This window comes from Cercospora kikuchii (genome assembly GCF_019650295.1).
Source record: "Cercospora kikuchii DNA, contig_00002, whole genome shotgun sequence".
Classification (NCBI taxonomy): domain Eukaryota; kingdom Fungi; phylum Ascomycota; class Dothideomycetes; order Mycosphaerellales; family Mycosphaerellaceae; genus Cercospora; species Cercospora kikuchii.
The window spans coordinates 966882-985712 of NW_025408583.1; the positions used below are offsets into that span (position 1 = coordinate 966882).

General features: G+C 54.8%; 8 protein-coding genes across 8 annotated transcripts; 3 read left to right on the forward strand and 5 right to left on the reverse strand.

Annotated features, from left to right (window-relative positions):
- Positions 1 to 72: 72 nt before the first annotated feature.
- CKM354_000259500 (uncharacterized protein) lies at positions 73 to 1347 on the forward strand (the record flags this gene model as incomplete). Its single annotated transcript, XM_044797756.1, has 1 exon — positions 73 to 1347. The coding sequence occupies one exon, from the start codon at positions 73 to 75 to the stop codon at positions 1345 to 1347; it is 1275 nt and encodes a 424-aa protein (XP_044653691.1).
- Positions 1348 to 1927: 580 nt separating this feature from the next.
- CKM354_000259600 (uncharacterized protein) lies at positions 1928 to 3497 on the reverse strand (the record flags this gene model as incomplete). The annotated part of the gene is made up of 4 exons (XM_044797757.1): positions 1928 to 3145; positions 3198 to 3274; positions 3331 to 3405; positions 3458 to 3497. 4 exons carry the CDS (start codon positions 3495 to 3497, stop codon positions 1928 to 1930), a joined length of 1410 nt encoding a protein of 469 aa, XP_044653692.1.
- A 253-nt stretch (positions 3498 to 3750) lies between these two features.
- CKM354_000259700 (uncharacterized protein) lies at positions 3751 to 8802 on the forward strand (the record flags this gene model as incomplete). Its single annotated transcript, XM_044797758.1, has 1 exon — positions 3751 to 8802. The coding sequence occupies one exon, from the start codon at positions 3751 to 3753 to the stop codon at positions 8800 to 8802; it is 5052 nt and encodes a 1683-aa protein (XP_044653693.1).
- Positions 8803 to 8863: 61 nt separating this feature from the next.
- CKM354_000259800 (uncharacterized protein) lies at positions 8864 to 11209 on the reverse strand (the record flags this gene model as incomplete). The annotated part of the gene is made up of 2 exons (XM_044797759.1): positions 8864 to 10598; positions 10656 to 11209. The coding sequence occupies 2 exons, from the start codon at positions 11207 to 11209 to the stop codon at positions 8864 to 8866; spliced, it is 2289 nt and encodes a 762-aa protein (XP_044653694.1).
- Positions 11210 to 11727: 518 nt separating this feature from the next.
- Positions 11728 to 12731, reverse strand: CKM354_000259900 (uncharacterized protein; the record flags this gene model as incomplete). Its single annotated transcript, XM_044797760.1, has 4 exons — positions 11728 to 11774; positions 11825 to 12000; positions 12104 to 12419; positions 12473 to 12731. 4 exons carry the CDS (start codon positions 12729 to 12731, stop codon positions 11728 to 11730), a joined length of 798 nt encoding a protein of 265 aa, XP_044653695.1.
- A 241-nt stretch (positions 12732 to 12972) lies between these two features.
- On the reverse strand, positions 12973 to 14046 carry CKM354_000260000 (uncharacterized protein; the record flags this gene model as incomplete). Its single annotated transcript, XM_044797761.1, has 1 exon — positions 12973 to 14046. The coding sequence occupies one exon, from the start codon at positions 14044 to 14046 to the stop codon at positions 12973 to 12975; it is 1074 nt and encodes a 357-aa protein (XP_044653696.1).
- A 298-nt stretch (positions 14047 to 14344) lies between these two features.
- Positions 14345 to 15167, forward strand: CKM354_000260100 (riboflavin kinase; the record flags this gene model as incomplete). Its single annotated transcript, XM_044797762.1, has 2 exons — positions 14345 to 14461; positions 14640 to 15167. 2 exons carry the CDS (start codon positions 14345 to 14347, stop codon positions 15165 to 15167), a joined length of 645 nt encoding a protein of 214 aa, XP_044653697.1.
- Positions 15168 to 15525: 358 nt separating this feature from the next.
- CKM354_000260200 (uncharacterized protein) lies at positions 15526 to 17687 on the reverse strand (the record flags this gene model as incomplete). Its single annotated transcript, XM_044797763.1, has 3 exons — positions 15526 to 15543; positions 15598 to 17384; positions 17450 to 17687. 3 exons carry the CDS (start codon positions 17685 to 17687, stop codon positions 15526 to 15528), a joined length of 2043 nt encoding a protein of 680 aa, XP_044653698.1.
- Between the last annotated feature and the right edge of the window lie 1144 nt (positions 17688 to 18831).

Sequence of the window (18831 nt, forward strand, 5' to 3'; positions counted from 1 at the left end):
GACACCAGAACGCAGACAACCCACTGCCGCCCTCTACTGTTCGCCGCACCCACAACGGGACGTGGCTTCGTCATGCCCGCGGCCAACCAGACTATCACGATCGTGAACAAGGGCGGCAAGATCGTCAGCACATCGAAGCACTTGGTCAACGTCTTCACCGAAGCCAAGAGCGCCTACAACGAGCGAAAGGCGGAGATCCAAGCGCAGCGGAGAGGTGAACGAGAAGCTCGCAGTAGAGAGCGCAAGGTCCGGCAGCAGCTGGATGCCCTGGCGCTTGAGGACGACAATCAGCCTTCTGGGCGGAGCTCGCGGAGAGGCAGCGACGATGATCGTTCGGTGCGGCGGAAGCCCGTGCCGTCTCACCGGGATGGCAGACCTCGTGTAACACGTGGTACTACCGACAGCTTTGTCGTCAATGATCAGACGAATGGGACACAGAACAGTCGAGCGTTGGTTGGTGGACAGAAGTCTTTCGAAGATGATGAGCCTCGGGTGGGAGAGCTCGCTCGCCGCCATACTGATGGCATGGAGCTTCGTCGCAAACATCGGCCCAAAGTTCGGAGCACGAGTGTTGACGACATTGATATGGATCTGGCTTATGGAGAGTTGCCGCCTCCGCTGCCTGAGAAGAAAAGCGAGGATGAAGTAGTACTTCGAGACAAGATGACCTACCTGCAACGCCTGCTTGATGAAGGTAACTGCGTTCAGCATTCGGCCACCGCAATGATCGACAATCTGCAAAAGAATCCCGATGCAATGGCTGCGGTGGCGTTGACCTTGGCCGAAATTTCCAATATCGCTGCGAAGATGGCCCCTGGCGCTTTGGCAGCCATGAAGACCTCTTACCCGGCGATTCTGGCGCTCTTGGCGAGTCCGCAATTCGCCATTGCTGCCGGCGTTGGCATCGGAGTAACGATAATAGCTTTTGGCGGGTACAAGATCATTAAGAAGATACAGGCGAGAAACGAGGATGAGCGGTTGCTTGAGGCGCCCATTCCTGTGGAGACTGGAGCCAACGGATCCGAAGAAATGGAAGAACTCCGCGAGCTCGATCGCATCGAGAAGTGGCGACGAGGCATTGCGGATGTCGGTGCAGAATCTCTCGGCACCAGTGTCGAGGGCGAATTCATCACACCCGTCGCTACACGGACTCTCATCGAGGAAGGCAGGCTGACCGAAGCCGACTTCAAACCAATGGAGACCAAGCAAGAAAAGAAGGAGCGTAAGAAGAAATCTAAGAGTGTTGTCAGCTCCACCAGTAGTAGACGGAGCAAAAGTGAGAAGGTGAAGAGCAAGCCCAAGAAAGAGTCAAGCTTGTTGCGCTCTTTGTTCAAAGGGCACTCATAAAGAGCAATCATATGATGTTCATGTTTGTATAGGTGATAGCGTTCTGTAGATCTCATGACAATTACTCGCTTCGGCGGCGACACTTCGCGGTTTCGAACAAAACTTTTCGACTGAGATACAATTATCGGCAATGGACTATAGGAGCTCTTTGTCTGTCCCAACGTTCTGATGGCCCAGTCATGAAAGTACGGTCCTGGTTCTTTGTGTTTGATTGGGCTATAGAGATTGGTGAGGTTGGAAGGAAGGGGGCAGAGGACCCCGACATGTCTGTGGGTACAACAAGACGGAAATATAGCAAGCATCTTGAGCACACATGTCAACCAGTTTACAAATCAAGGTATACGAGAACGAAAATCGGTATGCATTGCAGCTGTCACTCGCGTGCAGTTGGTGTGGTTTTGAAGTATATCGATGCGGTGCTGAAAGATGCTATAACCCTAACCCTAACAATCGAGATTACCTTGGACGGATTCGCAGAGCTCCACGATCGCGAAGTGTCAATCATGCCGGCTTGGAAAATGTAGGCACAGCCCCTCATGCAGTACAACAACGGCTCTGCAATTGAGCAACAACTGGAGCCTTAATCGTCAACCTCTTCGAACCTCCTTTCCACGGGATTCTTAACATCCACAACCCCAGTCGCTTTTAGTCTTTCGAATAATACGAACAATCTCTCGGCTTCTCTCTCCTTCTCCTCCTCCGTCATCGGCTCAGAGCCATGCTCGTCGCGATCTTCGGCCGATAAGCGCTGCCCTGTAATGGGATTGAAGTCGTTCGAATCCGCGGAACTACTAGCGTCTGCAGCATTCGCAGGAACTTGAATGTTTTGGCTCGCCAGGAAGCCGGATGCAAAGCCGTAACCAATGTTCTGAACAAATTTGTTGGCATCTTTGTCGCTGAGCTCGAACAGCAACGCCGAAATGTTGCTGCGCAGAGTGGGCAGGTTTGGTGAGCATGAGAGCCGGAGCAATCGAGCAGATAAAGTATCTCCCTGGCCGAGGGGCTTCTCCCGATCCTTGGTGTTTGGCAGAAGCAGCCAGCGCATGTAAGCCTTCATTTGAGATGTCGCAAGCTCGTATAGTCTTCTCAGCAGTGTGCAGAGCGGAGCGGCGGCTTGATCGAGATCCCGTTCTGGCTGTTTTCGAATCGCAGCGTCCAAAATGTCGATTAGCCTGTTGACGAAAGATTCGGCATCTGAGTAGGGAAACATTGGGCTTGACCGGGCTTCGCGGCCTAAGGGGGTCCTTCTCTCGGCAGCTTGCAGATCAAGATTGAGCAAAGCATTTATGAGGTAGCTGGTCGGTGGCTGTAGCGGGGGGTCGGGCAGGTCGTGCAGCAACAGAATATTGATCAGTGGCTCGATTGCTGGCGTGAATTTTGGCACCGAATCAGGATAGTAATGTGTGACGTTGAACATCAACTTGCATGTCTCACTCATGGCTGCTTCGCGGCTGGCGGTCGTTGCAGACTTCCTCTTAGCAGACTTGGAATAAGCGTTAGCATGGCGAGAGATGCGGCGATTGATGTTCTCCGCAAGGCTATGGTGGTCGAGCAGTATTTGAAAGTCGAGGGTCGTGTTGTAAGTCATATAGAACAGGATGCGGGCGATGAGAAACTCGTCATCGTGATCGTCGACACTCAGGCGATCGGCGGCCTTGGGCGCATAGCCAAGGTCGACAAAGACCTGTCTCGAAGGCTCATGCAGCAAGAAGGCGTTTGCGAGGCAGCGAAGCGCTTCTCTCGATGCTTCATTCGATTTGTGCAGATCCAGACCGTATTGAGATAGTGTAGAGATTGCCTGGGGCCGTTGTGAGCAGACTGTCAGCCACGTGCGGTCACATCGTACGTACCTGCCGCGTAAAGATAGGAGTAGCAGTTTGCGGGTTTCGTCCGAACGTTTTCACCTTTGTCAGGGCATTCTGTTGCTCTACAGCGTGCGTGGTCAGTGGCGAGGAAGTGCAGCCGAGCATTGCTACGACGCACCTTGCAGAGATAGTTTGAGAGTCTCGAGGTTTCGTTCCAATTCTTGCAGTAGGCTTTCGAGTTCGCGGAGGGCAGCTGCGACAGGCGTCAGCGAGTGCATTCTGGGTGCATATAGATAGTTCTTCACCTGATGGGGCGCTAGCGCCGGCTGTGCTTTGGACCTGCATGTTCCTGGTGCGCGTGCGTTCGTGGTGACGAGACGAGGGCAGACGAGAAGCTTTCCCCACAACCTCGAAGTGAACGAGAAGCACGGGGCGCCGGCTGGCGTAGCGTCAATCACGTCGCGTCCCTTCGCTTCGCGTCGCGACGCGGCGCTATATACCCGCCACCGACTGCAGTTCATTGCAGCACTGGCAGCAGCGTGTTCGACGAGCACTCTGCACTCGCTTTCTACACAGCAATGCCGCCTGGCAGGAGCGGATGAGAAGGACTATGTCGCCTGTTCCGCCACCCATCATGTCTCCGTCGCTGCTGGCTTCGCTGCCTGCCCGCTCGCCCACTCCACCGCGAGATGCCTCTTCCGACGCGGTTGGCGATGCCCTGCGTTTCCTCGAGCAGGGACACGACGAACCCGTGGTGGAGAGCACCGACGCACAGCCCACGATTGTCACGAAGATAACGACACGAACAACCGATACGCCGCCATCGAAGAATACCATCGTCGCCGCAACCGTTTCCCCACAACCTCGAGGATCTGCCAAAAAGGTCGACTTCTCGCCATGGCCAATCTACCACAAGATACCGGCACTGGGCCAGTCCAGCTCGCCTGGGCTAACACAACGGCCATTGCCGCCACACAATTCCTCGCCTCTCGCCAAAACATCAGGCTCACGTCCACTGAAGTCGATCCTCAAGCAGTCGACATTGGCACCTCCAGAAGAGACGGGTAGGATGACAGCCGACGGCGCGTCCGAGAACCTTTTACTGCAGCAGCCTGCCGACTTTCGGCAGATGCTGCAGTCTGCTCTGTTGCAGTTAGAAGGTCCATCAAGAGATGCCCGCCGTGATGCATATATGGCCCTCAACAATTCCATAAAGGCATACATGCGCGTGCCCGACCCTCAATCGCTGGCCGAGAAGATGGCACGTGTGACACAGTGTCTATCGCGAGATCTTGCGTGGAAAGACGCTACAGGCCGTCTGGATGCCCAGATTGTGCAGCTGGCATTGAGCTTGACTTGCGCGATCCTGTTCGATCCAGAGACGCAAGGCTTACTCGACCCCGATTTCCAGGCCTTTGTCATTGATCGTTCGATATTCGTGCTGGAACAAGCAGACATGGCTAAAGCTTTAGTCAAAGGCCATCTACATCTGCTCTGCGTGCAGCGCTTCCCTCGGAGTGTATTTGCAACGGGACGCGCGGAACGACTCATTGCGGTCATGCAGAACATCGAGGCTCGGAACAGCATTATCGCCGCTCGGCTGGTCATCTACCAACGATTGATCGAGAGAGCTCCCACGGCGATGCTCAACAAGATCAGAGACTGGATCGAACATGTCTTCCATGCTCTGCTGAGCAACGTGAACGACGTTCAAAGACGCGCCATTGACGTCTGTATGCAGATGGGTATGTCCCTCGGTCAGTATCCTCAAACGGCCAAGGCAATATCAGAACTGTGCGACAAAGAGATTGAAGAGGGTCAAAGCTATGGCGACTACCTAAACATGCAATTGATCGCAATGACTTCGGATATCGCCAAAGCTCCTCTCGTGCCTGAAATATGGGTAGCGGTTGTCCTTTGCTTCCGGAACAAGCGATATCCCATCGGCAAATGGCCCAAGTTCAGGGACTGGCTCCTGACCATCCAAAAATGCCTCAATTCGAGCGATATGGCTGTGAAGCGACCTGCCAATGTGGCTTGGAATCGCCTCGTCTTCACCATCATGCCAGATTCTTCTACCTCGGAGCTACTGAGGTCGATGCTGAAGGTGCCTATCCTGGCAGGTCTGGAAAGGCGTGGTAACAGTGAGCTGTCCCATCAGCTACGACAGCTCGCTTTGGAGAGCTACTGCAACCTGCTACATTATGCCATGCGTCCTGAGCTTGATTACGAGGAATTGGATCTAGCCTGGGACATGTACGTGGGACCAGTCCTCATAAAAATCTCGAAAGCGGGGAGCAAAGGTCGTAACATTGCCTTTCGTGTCCTGCACGGACTGCTGAAGAAGACTGGCGGAACGTGGAACGCCAACGCTGCGAACGAAAATGAGCCCATTCACCCCCGTGACTTGCCGCGACTGGATGTGCGCTGGGTACGATCTCGAATAGCTCGTATCATGACTGTCATGGAGCCCATTGTCATCGCGGGCATGACACAATCGACAGAGGTACAGCCGGCAATCGACGAATGCTGGCGGACCTTGATGACTGCAATCGCGGAAGCTGGCAGCCAGGAAGTCAAAGCTTCCAACGAGCTCAAGGAGGCCATCGCAGTGTTACTGAACTTCTTCCGCCGACTGTGGTTCTCTGCCTCACAACTCTCGCCGGAGCAGGATGCGACAGCATGGCTGAGTAGGTATCAGACTGTACTGGAAGTCACCGTAGAAAGCTTGGGCACTGGACATTTCGTGGACGATATCCTCAGCCGCACAAGCACAGACGAAGTCGAAGCTTTACCGGCCCATCGAACATCAAAATCAACGCCAACTGCGTGCTCACCCTTCGTGCTGCTTTTCGCTCTGTATTACGAGCCGCCTCAGCCTCTCCGCAAGCCGATCGTTATTCAGACCTCTGCCCTCTGGTTCTTGCGACTACTCGCTGGTGCCAAAGTATCGACATCGGGGCTTCTTGGTCTCTTGCAGCGGTCACTGCATGCCGGCAAGGCGTCGAGTTCTGAGCAGGACGAAGATATTCATGGACAGCTGTGGAGTGCGATTGCTGATACAGCCACTCATGCGCTGACCAAACAATCTACTCTTTCTCCACAGAAGGACACCTTCGTCATGGGCGTGGCACTCAAAAGCGCAGCGAGCGTCATTCTCGAAGGTCTGAAATACGTCGATGAGGACTGTAACGCCTCTATGATTCGGCTGTACAATGCCGCATGCCAATCTGCACGACATGTCGCTGGGAATGGTGGCATAGTCCTGGCTGTGATGGAGCCACTTGCCGGGCTGGTCCACGAGCAGGTCTCAAGCCTCTCGCTTGTAGCGATACTGCGATTGGCGAGCGCCATGGCGGAAGGTGGTGTCTGGCCCAGCACTCGTTCTGAACTTGATCAGAGTCGTAAAGCACTGTGGACCGTGAGCCTTGAGCCTTGCAAGATGCAAGCATTCGATCCATTCGATCATGTGTACAAATTTCTCGGCCGCATTCTGGACCTTGCGTACGAGCGATTCGACAAATTACATGGTGATCATCGCAGTTTGACATCGACACTGATGTCGTCTGTAGCTGACTTCCTCCAACGATGCCCATCGCCGCTCTTCCAGGTCGCATTCCTCAAATTGCAGACAGGATACATTACTTGGGCCGAAGATTTGCAAATGTCGCTGCCCTCACTATCCCGAGATCTACATCCGGCGGAGAAAACAATGTTTGACGACCTACAGCGCAAGATCAACCTCGTGTGGTCCCAGCTGCTATCCCTCATTTCCGAAAAGCTGCCACGTAATGACAGCCAGTTTCTCGAGCTTCTCGAGCCATTCTTGATCGCCGGCCTCTCGAGTTCCAGCCAGGCAATCGTGAACACCACTATCAATTTCTGGAACTCCTCCTTCGCTTTATCTCCCAGCCTGGATTATCCACCCACGTTGTTCTCAGTGCTTCGAGAGAGGCAAGTCCAGACTGAGCTTAAGCTACCTGGTTTTCCGAACCCAAAGGAACAAGTCTCGCCACTCAAGCTGCGCGATTTCAGCTCGCCACAGTCAAGCTCGCTGATCGACCGACGTGCGGCTGCCACTGCTCATCGGTCACGTACGCCACGCATTGACACCTCTAAGAACATCTACATCAACCAATTGCTTGGGAAGACCAAACAGTCTACGGGGAGCACTAATGTCAACGCTACGCGAAACAACGCTTCCAAACCAAAACCTCGTCACGACGACTCGCAAGTCCATTTCGCCCCAATTGAATCAGCAGAGGAGGTCTTGACAGCTAAATCCCAGGCCCTGACCGAACATCAACGGGATGTGAAAGACCGACAAGGCTTGCAAGCTCAGGCGTATCCTGGTATTGCCTCTAGCCCATTGACAACTTCCCCAATAGCGAACCCTCAAGGCAGCGCGAAACTCAAATTCATCTCGGACCTGCGCCGCACTGCAGATGGCAAGATTGTCGTGAGTCCAAGAACTGAGACACACGACGCACTGCCTAGCGATGATCTTCCGTCCTCCCCCACCCCAAGGCCCAAATCTAAAATGGACAATGGTATGAGTGCGCATGGCACCGATGCAAGCTTGTCACGTGGAGCGCCAGCATCTGACCCTCCGTCCTCTCCTCCACCGACGAGTGACAACAGTGCCCTGCACCCTGGAGATGATACTCACGAAGACGCTGAGGACGGCTTGCTACTTACAAGCGACGGTGATCTGTACCATCCACGTGCCGATAGCTCAACGGCAATCGATGAGGATGCGGTGATGCACGACAGCGACTTGCCTTCTGACACTCAGCTGCCAAACGCGCAACTGCAGCTGGAAGACGAGTTAGCATCGAGACAAATGACTGATCCCAATTCGACGAACGCTTCAGTGCACGCTGCTGCTGAGCCTGAGACGCCCTCAAGAATCAAAGCGACTCTTTTGAGCGAGGGCTCAGGAGTTGCGAATACACCAGAGCAGAGCAATGCGGAGAACTCACAGACACCCCAATCATCAACGAGGAAGCGCAAGCGAATGGCCGACACGGCACATGTAGCCCGAAAACGCAAGTCGCAACCGCCATACGCAAAGTCATTCCCTGGCTCCAGCAATGGGCAGGAAGAGGGCATTGAGGAGGAGATTGTGGTCGCCGCCCGCTCACAATCGATCCCGTCAGATATTGACTCAGCGCAAGAGGGGTATATTGAGTCGGTGGAACATTCAGATGGTGGTTCCACTGAAGCAGCGGCCGCACCTACTGGATCGTCAAGCGCGCAGCCTGCGAAGAGGAAACCGGGACGTCCGAGGAAGATCAAGCCTCAGGAGAAGATCGAACTTTCGCCCAGATCGGCTCGACGTTTGAAACGGTCTGCGTCAGCTTCGAGCGTTCGAGAATCAAAAGGCACGCCCACGACGCAGCAATCACAAGACTCTACAATTGAAATGGACGAGCAACACGACGAATCGCAAGATGGAAGCGCAGCACAGGATGTTGTACAGCGGAAGATAGCACAACCTCAGAGCATACTGGCGCGCTTACGGGGTCTCCTGGCTGATTGCAAGAATATGATCATTGGGTCTCAGGAGGAAGAACGAGAATTCGACGATGCTTTGTTCGACTTCAGACGAATTGTTCACGATGCTGCTAGTGGCGTACACCGCCGATGAAACGCATGTAGATATACCTGAAGAGGGCGGAAAATGTGATATGAAATTCATTTTTGACTGCCTATAAAGCTCCCAAGTCCTCTCGTCCGAATATGCCTTGACCTAAAGACGTCAAGTACCCGTAGCGTGTGATCATCGTGGGATCGAATTTGGGCTCGACCACACCTGCCGCTGCATTGGCGAGGTCGTGCAGTCCGTCACCGTATTGCAACATAGCTTCTCTCTTCTTGTTCACAAGTTCGCGAACAGCACCGTCCCAGCCTTCACTCTCTAGCTTTCCAGCCAATCCGCGTCCAGTGCTGAGGCTCTCTGCCATCTGTTCAAGACCCTTTGCTGCTTCGGCACGAGTCTTCGGAACGTCTGCGAGCTCGCAGAGAGTCATAGCAGCTAGAGCACCGAAGTGGTGATTGAGCGGCGTCACTGGTGTCAGCCGACTATTGAGCATAGTCGCCACTTTCACCGCATGACCAACCAATTCCGAGGGCTCAGTCGTTGGGTTCATGCGCTTGATGAGCAAATGACAATGATGGTAACTTAGGTGTACCAGATTCAGCGATCCCCAGACAGACTCCACGGACTCGCGGAAGCGATCAATTTCTCCAGCCAAAGTGAGGCCTAGCAATGATGATGCAGGATTTGAAGGTGCCATGACATCAGTTGAAGGTGTCTTGGTAGTCGTGAGGATTGCTGCCAAGTGTCCAATGATGAAGGAGAGACGAGCGAGGTTATAGGTCGACTCTCCCAGTAGGATTTGATCCTCGGGCAAGAGCACGACACTGTTCTCGGGCAACTTGAGGAGATCGGCTGTCGAAGACGCGTGCCAACGATCCAAGATGAACAGTACCCACCACACTCTCCTCGCTAGACGCTCCTCGGAGTCCCTGTCACCTTCTACTAACGACTGGCTTGTAGTGCGGATGACGTTGATCTCCAGCTGGCCTGCTACCCCTGCGGCACGACCGAGCCATTCTGCGCGACTAGGTCCTGCTTGGCCTCTGATTGTCGCTGGGCCGTGGTTGTCGCTCTCTAAAGCCATCAAAATCAGGGTCTGCAGGTAAACCAGATTCGTGGCATTTGTATGTGTGCTTGGGTTGTCAAAAGGATACTTGGCTAACAGTTCCGCGGTACGCTTCAGAGCCTGTGCATAGTCGGAGGCTGGAGTCAGAGTTGTTGTTGGAAAGGTGCGCATGAGACAATCGAGCGCAGCTAAAAAGGCCTCTCTGAGTGAAGCTGGGCATTCTGCCAGACGTTGTCGAAGTCTATTCTTATTATTGGCAAGGAGTGGAAAGGTCTGGTGTATAATCCGGTAGTATTCCTCAATAACGGCTTCGTCCCAATCGAATTCTGGTATCGCGCTGTTTGGTGCCTCTTGTTCATAGGCTAGGCCTACTGTCTCGCGCCGGTTATCGTTTGGTGCACCGTAACGCCAGAAGGGTTGCATAGACCCGGGGTTCACGGGAGGTTGCATCTGCGCGGGGTATTGTGTCTGCTGCATGTGTCCCATTGGAGCTGGTGGTATAGTCATCTGGCCATTTTGTAATGATTCTGCGAGGTCGTGAGGCCTCTTGTCGCCCGCACGAGGATCACGCATCAGTCTGGGGTCTTGCGGGTAGTGTTGCAAGCCATCTGACATGGCTTGCTGGACCTGTTGAATCTCATATCGGTGTTGTTGTTCAAGATGAGGAGGATGGACCTGCTGCTCGAGGGTGTTCAATCGTTCGGCGAGCTCTTTGATATACCCTTTGCTCGGACCACGTTTCATGGGCTGCCGGCTGAATGCGCAGCGAGCTCCGGTCCTACACATCGTCAGAATGGGTTCCCATGTTACGGCCATGGCTTACACAAAGACCTACCGAGCGCAATTGGTACATGGCACGCTGCCCGTCTCGTCTATAGCGTCGCAGCGGATTTTCTTACGGCGACACTCGTCGCAGGCGCGGCTGACCTTGGTTCGCTTCTCTTTGTGCTTGTCTTGCGCGGAATGTGCAGCGTCTGCAGAGCCACTTGCTTGCGCAAATGCGATAGAGCCTGCAGGTACACCACCCGCTGTGCCATTCTGGCCCATCATGGGCGTACCCCAAGCGCTGAAACTGGCCATGGCGGAAGAGTCGGTGGCATCGGCGGAGGAAAGCGGTGCATGCGCGGGCGCGGGTGTAGCGACCGAAGCGCGCGCGTCTCTAATGTCTGCGCCGAGCGACGACGGTGTCGGCGCATGATGGTCGCCGGCGCTCAGGTCCGGCGGCGGTGGAGCAGCGCTCTCCGCTGCTTGGTGCTCATGCCGTGGCTGCTCGGGCGGCGGTCGGGCATCGTCGGCACGCGCAGGCGGCTGGGTCGGGCTGTTGTGCTGATAGAACGGCAGACCGCTGGAGGGCTTCGGAGACGGGTATCTATCGGTAGAGTCGGCCATGTTCGCGCATATCGTCGTCGCCGAGGGATCTGGCGGTGTTGATCGCTGGACGTCGAGCTACGACGTGACGACAGCGCCAAGCGTCGCTCAAATCCCACCCGGGCGACGAATGCAGCATCTTTGGCCACGACAAGGAGCAGACAAGTCGATCACGTCGCCTCTCGTGGGTGAATGCGACGACTACTGCGGGACATGATGTCCAGGACAGCATGTGAGGTTGCTCGGAGCCGGAGAAACCGTATCGCGATGGTTGTGATGCACCGCTTCAGGCCACACGTGTTTCGCTCCCACGAGGCGTTGTATATCTCCACTACTACTGCTCTACTACCTTACACGACGATGTCATCAAGCTTCAAATTGCGGTGGCGTGATAGTTCCGTCATGACACCCTCGAAAGTCGATCAAGAACAACAGCATCGCCTCTCCAACGACATGGCCAGACCTTGGCCAACAGCATTCCCCAGCACCAGTGCAAATACCGTCCGAGACTTCAGTTGCTTCCCTAAATCTGCATAAGATCAAGAGAGTGTTGGCGGATACAGACATCTTCCCTCCATACCACCGTCTGAAAACACATTAGAACGAGCAGATTTGCCAGCAGTAGGTCGTACTCACCAACTTGGATGTTGACTCCAGTCATATGCCCACTCAGCACAGGCGAGGCGAGCACTGCAATCTGGCGTGCTACATCCTCGGGCGTGGCCACTTTCTGCAGAGGCGTTGTTGCAAGAGCTCTTTCGACAAAGCGCTTGTCCTTGAGTGTTTCAGCCGCCATGGGTGTTGCTACCCACCTGGAGTACTCGTCAGACAATTATCCCCAGAAAGTATGATCTACCGATGCCCTTTCGGTTCGGTTCGAAGACAGGGAAGAGGAAACGCCTCTTCGATACTCACCCTGGACTAACAGTATTCACTCGTCCTCTCGACGCAATAGTCACAATCTCGTTCTTCAGCGTAAGCATCAAGCCGTGCTGGAGAGCAGACTTCGTCGAAGCATAGTCGCCATGTCCAGCTTCGCCAAATTTGCCAGCAGTACTCGCTACAAAGACAATCGAAGCGGCATCCTTGACTGAATCTGGCGCTGAACGCAGAGCACGTAGAAAAGCCCTGCAAATCAGGAATGGTCCGTTAAGGTTCACATCGATGGTATTTCTCCACTGCGACAGTTGCATGTCTGCTATATGCGCATCATTCGTAGGCCAGATGCCGTCTGCTCACCCGATCAGCTCTCAGAAGCAAAATCACGGAAAGGCATATGCCCACGATTAACCACGATCACAGAGACCGGTCCACCATTCTTCTGAGCTGCTTCTTCGAAAAGCCTGTCAACGTCTTGTTCATTACGCACATCTGCTTTCACGGTCACCACATCTAGTTTTGTGAGCTCTCCAGGATTCGAATTATAGTGTGCTGTGACTCGCGCTCCGAGTGCGCGGAAAATGTTGACGGTTTCCAATCCAATGCCTCCGGCTGCGCCTGTAATAAGGCAATGCACATCGCGAAGACCAAAGTCCAAAGACATGATGCGTGCTGTTCAGATCAATGATGTTGATGTTTTGATGCCAAGTCCGGCGGCTAAATCATGTCACCCGCCTAGCTGTGCTCCACCATAGCTTTACAGCTCCTACACATTGGTGCAATGTCTGGGAATGCTGTTCTCTTTCATTATCGCATTTGCCTTTGGAGAAGTTGACACGCCAATGGTATTCAAACCGCAGGGCGCAATACAAACGCTTTTTGTTTATGCCAATAATCATGTCACATCATGACCCTATAGAGGATTCTACTTGCTCAGCCCATGAACCTTTTGTCGCTTCGCCGGCCGGCGACGTTACATCCCCCTTCGAAGCTGCTGTTTTCGTATCCTTTTGAGGCGCCAGAGCTGGGAACTCCTCCTTGGTCGGAACCGTTTGTGTCGCAGGTTGTGAACGGTTTCCACCGCGTCCGCCTTTATGATTACCCCGAGGCTCGCGATACAAATATTCTCGCCCATCGCTATAGTCCTTCTGATCACCAGCAAATCCACCAGGCTTATCGAATTTTGCGCCTTTGGAGAAGTCTTGTTCTTGCTTCTCTGCATCCCATTCTCTGCCCTCCATCGCTTTGAGCTTCCTCATTCGATTTTTCTCTCGCTCGCCCATCATTTGTTGTCGATCTCGTTTCTCCTGACTTCGTCGCTCCTCGGCCACTTTCTTGGCTTGCTGTTCACGCTCTGCGAAAGATGCTGCGTCGGCCTCTGCTCGAGCATGTGCTGCAGTTAATGATGCATTCTTGATCTGGATGCGAGCCATCTTCTCTGCCAATTCTTCCTCGGTCAATTTGGGTCTGCGGACGCCTCCTGTGTCTTGCCGGTCGCCACGGACAGCGCGAGCGCCACCTCGCCGTGGTCCGGCAGGTGCATTCTCCGGAGCCTGATTCTGCGTTTGTGTCTGCGGCTGTGACGTGGTGCTGCTTGTACCCGGCTCTTCGGTGCGTCTCGCTCTGGGACCAGCAGTGTCTCTCCCACGTGCTTGGGGCGTATTCCTCGTCTGCCCATCTTTGCCCTCGCGAGGGCCTCGACCTCTTCCACGTCCTCTGCCTCGCGTTGCTGGAGCTTCCGTAGGTCGCGCATCTGGCGGTGACGGCTTCGCTGGCTCTACTTGAGCCTGTGGCACGGGTGTGAAGTCCTCGCTGAACAGGTCGTCGTCTGATCGCAATCGCATTGATTCCTGCTCGGGCACGGGAACGACATCGTCGAACAGGTCATCCTGCTGTGAACCAGTCTGCGCGAAAGCGGTTGTCGACTCCTGTGCTTCATTGTCTGCCACCTTCGAATCTGCCCATACTGATTGTTCCATATTGTTATGCTAGGAATGTTATGCTATTCAAGCTAAGGTATGCATGGTCGAGTCAACAGCAATGAGAGTGGAGCAACTCGGCCGGACGAAAGCCGGACTTAAGACGCGACATCTCTGACGATTGCGACTTCACACAGCTCGAGATTCTTGCTACTTTCTTCTGCTGTCGCATTGGGCGCAACTGCTCGACACTCGATCCATTGCCGCGATCTCGTAAAACGTTCAAATACCGTTCCCTGTTCACAATTCGACAGAGCCGAGGACACGCCGTCCGCAGTGCATCGGACAAGCCGCAAACATGAAGTCAGGCGAGCCACGTCCCACGGTTGTGGGCAATGAGAACGGGCCCGAATCTCCATTTCCCCTCAAGCTCGATGGCAAGGTCATCAAAGGTTTCGGTCGTGGGAGTAAAGATGTACGTGCAATATTTCCTCCCCCGTGCACCAGCAGCGAGCCGACTGAGTCATGACAAATGGATCATCGTTCCTACTATCGTCAACATGCTCTTGCATGAACGATGCTGGTCCGATCCTGACTTATCTCCATCATGGTTCAATCAAAGCAATATCACAAACTGACAATCCCTCCCCCAGCTCGGCATCCCCACAGCCAACATCCCCATCGAAGGCCTCTCCGTCGGCGGAAACGAAAACCTCGAATCAGGAGTCTACTACGGCTGGGCCGGAATTTCCCCCTGCAATGCAACTCAACAAAATCCACCAAGCGACATCTCAAGCTACAAGCTCATGCCATCCGACGTCCTCAAAGACCTCCAAACCATTCTCTCCAGCGAAACACCAAGCACATCATCAACCCAAGGAACAGTCTACCCAATGGTTATGTCAATAGGCTGGAACCCTTTCTACAAAAACACCGTCCGAAGTGTCGAAGTACACATTATGCAAGACTTCGATACAGACTTCTACGGCAGTCATATGAATTTGTTGATTTTGGGGTTCATCCGTCCGGAATTGGATTATGTCAGCAAAGAGAGCTTGATTGCAGATATCAAGACGGATATTGACGTTGCAGGACGAAGTTTGAGCAGACCGGCTTATGTAACACTGGCACGAGACCCGTACCTGGTTGAGTTCGAAGGCAAAGATGAAGTTGCCCGGTAACGATACAAATGGGAAGACCGCCGATGCGCAAATAGACTTTCGTATGACATTCCGCCACCATTGTACGTGGTGCGATGATCTACAGCATGCACGACCGCCCCATATGCCTTGCTCGCGGAGTTGTACTCGTTGCTCGTGACCCGAGATGTGAACGTCGCTGTGTCAGCGCCAGAGCTGTGTAGCCCAGCTGACCGTTACCAATTGTGTAATTGACGTCTTTATGCATTAATGTCCCTCGTCCGCAGGTTACCCGCCATCCGTTATGTTTCGTCAGGCCGTATCCCAAATGTCCTGGTCATCATTGTGGCAAGACCGCCGGGGCCGCCGCGCTGAATAGCCAGCAATGCCACGCCACTCATCATATTATGGGGAGGAACTGCCGCGTTGTGTCAGTATGCCGGGGTAGTAAAGCGCACAAGAGCAAGCTTACATTCATCACAATGCACATCGGGATGTCGAAGACGTCCCTCTTCACTGTCCAGCACATTTGGCATGGGACCTTGCCATCTCGTTCGCCCAAAGCGTGCATGCCTGCTTCGCCTTTGATCAGAGCTTCTGTCTTTACGTCCCCGTGCTTTTTTATACGCTTGCCATCATCAGCGAGATGATCGTTGGGTCCCCACCCAGGGTCGTCCTTGGTCCGGTATTTGAGAAGTGCACATGGTGCTCCAATAATTGCCGTCTTCGACGCACCGAATGCTAGCTCCGCGAAATCTTCGTAGAACTGCACCACGCTATCTTCGTCCATCAGCTCAGCAAGGAACACCGGCTGGGGTCTGCCAGAATCGATCTCAACATTGGTCATTCGTGGAGTCACTGCGCCCCTTGAACTACTCCCGGTCTGCGTCCCTGAGGTCGCCACACCGCCAGTGTTGACGTTAAGGTTGGGCTCTTTACCCAGCAACACATCTCTGCGCCATCCAGTGACCAGACAGAATTCCTTGCTAACGGCTGCGATCTCGCCAGTTCTCCTGCATATCACAGTGGGAGTGCCGTATGCGTTGATGAAATTTTCGTACTCGCAGAGTGTGCGCTGAAAGCACTTCTCCATGAATATGAGATCGTCATGATCGAGATGTTGATTGCAGGAGATGAATGATGGCCGAATTGTCGCTAAAGCTTTCGCAATGTGCAAGACCTTCTTTGGCACGAAGCGTTTCTTCAACAGGGCAGTCAGGGCATGGAAGCCTTGAGTATACGGATATGGCGCTTGCACGGTGGAATAGACCTCCGACGTATTCCTGCGCCGCTTGCGATCCGTGTCTGGCTGGAGATCACCAGGGAAAGGAGGCGGCTTGCGTTGTGATTGAGATAAACTCTGCCGTAGCAGATCGGGCTGAGCGCTCTGGTCGGGCTGTGCAAAATGCGTTTCCGGCGACATCGTGGCAGACTGATACCCTGTGAGGTCTTGATTTTGCGAGCGTGGGCTAGCACCTGTGATTGAGGACGCCTGTTCGCCAATTGCGTAGGCTTCCAGTCCATTATTTTGGCCATTCCAGATGTTGTTCGTACTGCTGTGCCTCGATGCAGAGCCTGCATTCTGCCATGATGGAAATCCCTGATTGTAGTTGTAGCCACTTTGATAGCCATTATTAGCATCATAAGACACGCTGCCTTGGTTTGAGTGGCTCATCTGGTTGACCGAGTCAACCTCTGGAGTGTCGACTGCACCAGAGGAAATGTGACCGAGCATGCCAAATTCGAGAGCACCGTAGTGGTTGCCAAAGTTCAACTCTGAGATGTTGAAGTTGAACAGAGAAGTGTCATTGGCATCGAAGTAGGGAGTATCGAAATTCGCCGTAGTCCCAATGGATGGCGTGTGTTCGAGCGCGTTTGTGAACTCTTGATTAGGAGACACTTGCTGACTGGAGGTCGATGGGTACTGAGCAGGTGTTTCTGCCGACTGCGTTGATGCGAAGTCTGCGACCATGCTGTTGCCATCCATGATTGGAGGGCCCATGTTTGGTTGTTGGCCCGGGTTGCTGAATGATGAAAAGCTTGCCGACGCATTTGATGGGAAGTAGTTGCCAGCTGTGGAGGTCCCAGAGATTGCAGCCAGGCTGGTCGTCCCGTTCATAGCATAATTGTTGGTTGCGTAGCCGGGCACCAGGGCCTCTGGAGGGGCATCGTGGAGGTACTTTGCCTTCTTGCGGACGCCATCATGGCATTGATCTTGGAGGCCACGCTTGATGCATCTGAGACACGGGCGTTCGTCACCTACAGCAGTTAGTTCCAGTAGACTTGGACGTAGAACAGGAAGGAGCGCATTGAGCCACACTCACCGCATGTCAAGTGCGCTCGTTGGCAAGCAAAGCAAGCTCGACGAGCCTTCTTCCGCCGCGGCCGCGAAGGATCCTTTGCATTGCTCTTGGAGGTCGAAGTGGTGGTCGTGGTCTGGGCGGGCGACTTCTCGTCGGTCGAGGCGCGCTGGGCAGTTTTGTCGTCGTCGCCCATTGTGGTGTGATCTTCCTGCTCGACGCCAGGTTCTGGAGAAGAGACATCGTCGGGATCCGGCGACATGCTGGGTATTAATTGCAGCGCGCGCTGCGCGAAGCTGCCAGCACGGCGTGCACGTCCCTGGAGCAGGTGCGAGCCACGTTGCTGCTGTGCCTGTCCGTCGGTGTCCTGCTTGCTCCAGTGCGTGCGCAGAAGTGCTGGATCACGCGTGCGCAGAGATTACGCTGTGCTGCCGTCTGTTGTGTCACCGTCCGCGAATAACCACCGCACCTCCACGGTCGCGCCCGAGACCAGGGCAGCAGCACGCAGTGCGATGGCCCTCCAATTCCCCCTCCTCTCCACTGCCCACGCCAATGTCCGCGGCCCACTCTCGCCCAGCGTTGTGCGACGGAGCGCGTTCCTGTGCCTCGGGCGCGGCCGGCAGCGCTGCGAGTGCGAGTGCGAGTGAGCGTGAGCGCGCGCGCGTCGCCCGTCGTCAGATGGAATCGTCTCGAGCCGTGTCGGTCGCCCCCTCGTTGCCGCCCCGACAGCGTCGCGTCACGTCTGCAGTCCTCGCGTGTCGTGGGTGGACGGGCGGTGCGACGAGCGGTCCCAACGAGCGAGCGGGACCAAGAGAGTGGGTGTGGGATCGCCTGGCCTGCTGCTGTGGTGCAAGTCCCGGTGCATTCTGTGCCACGCTCGCTACCACAGGGACTCGGCCGCCTGCCTCAGCGCTTCGTGTTCGAGGGCGGTTCGATTATTCTATTCTCCCACTGTACGTGCGAGCCTCGCCTGCCACGAGCTGCTCCCGGGTGCGCAGCTGTCGTCGGGCCCATGCTGTCTCCGTCCCCTCACGTTGCTGCGGGAAGGATCGCAGAGCTGTCCCTGCCGCGGCCGCGTCGTGTTCTGCCGGCGCTAGCATCGCAACATCTCGTCTTCACTCCATCACCACCACCAAATGCTGCAACGACACCCCGATCTGGTGTTCGCGCAGCTGTGTCCTGACTGCCACGCTGCTGTCACCGCCTTTCCGGGGACGCTCATCTCCATGTCACGCCCCAGGACCCCTTGCCTCGGGGCCGTGCCTCGCTGTGCTGCGGTACTGCGTCGCTGTATCACGTGGCGAGCTCGTGGCTGCGGCGTGGGTCGAAGCAAACTGCTGCACGGGCGAGGCAATCGAATGGCCCAATGCACCGATGGCCCTGGTGGCGACCACTCCGCTTCGGCC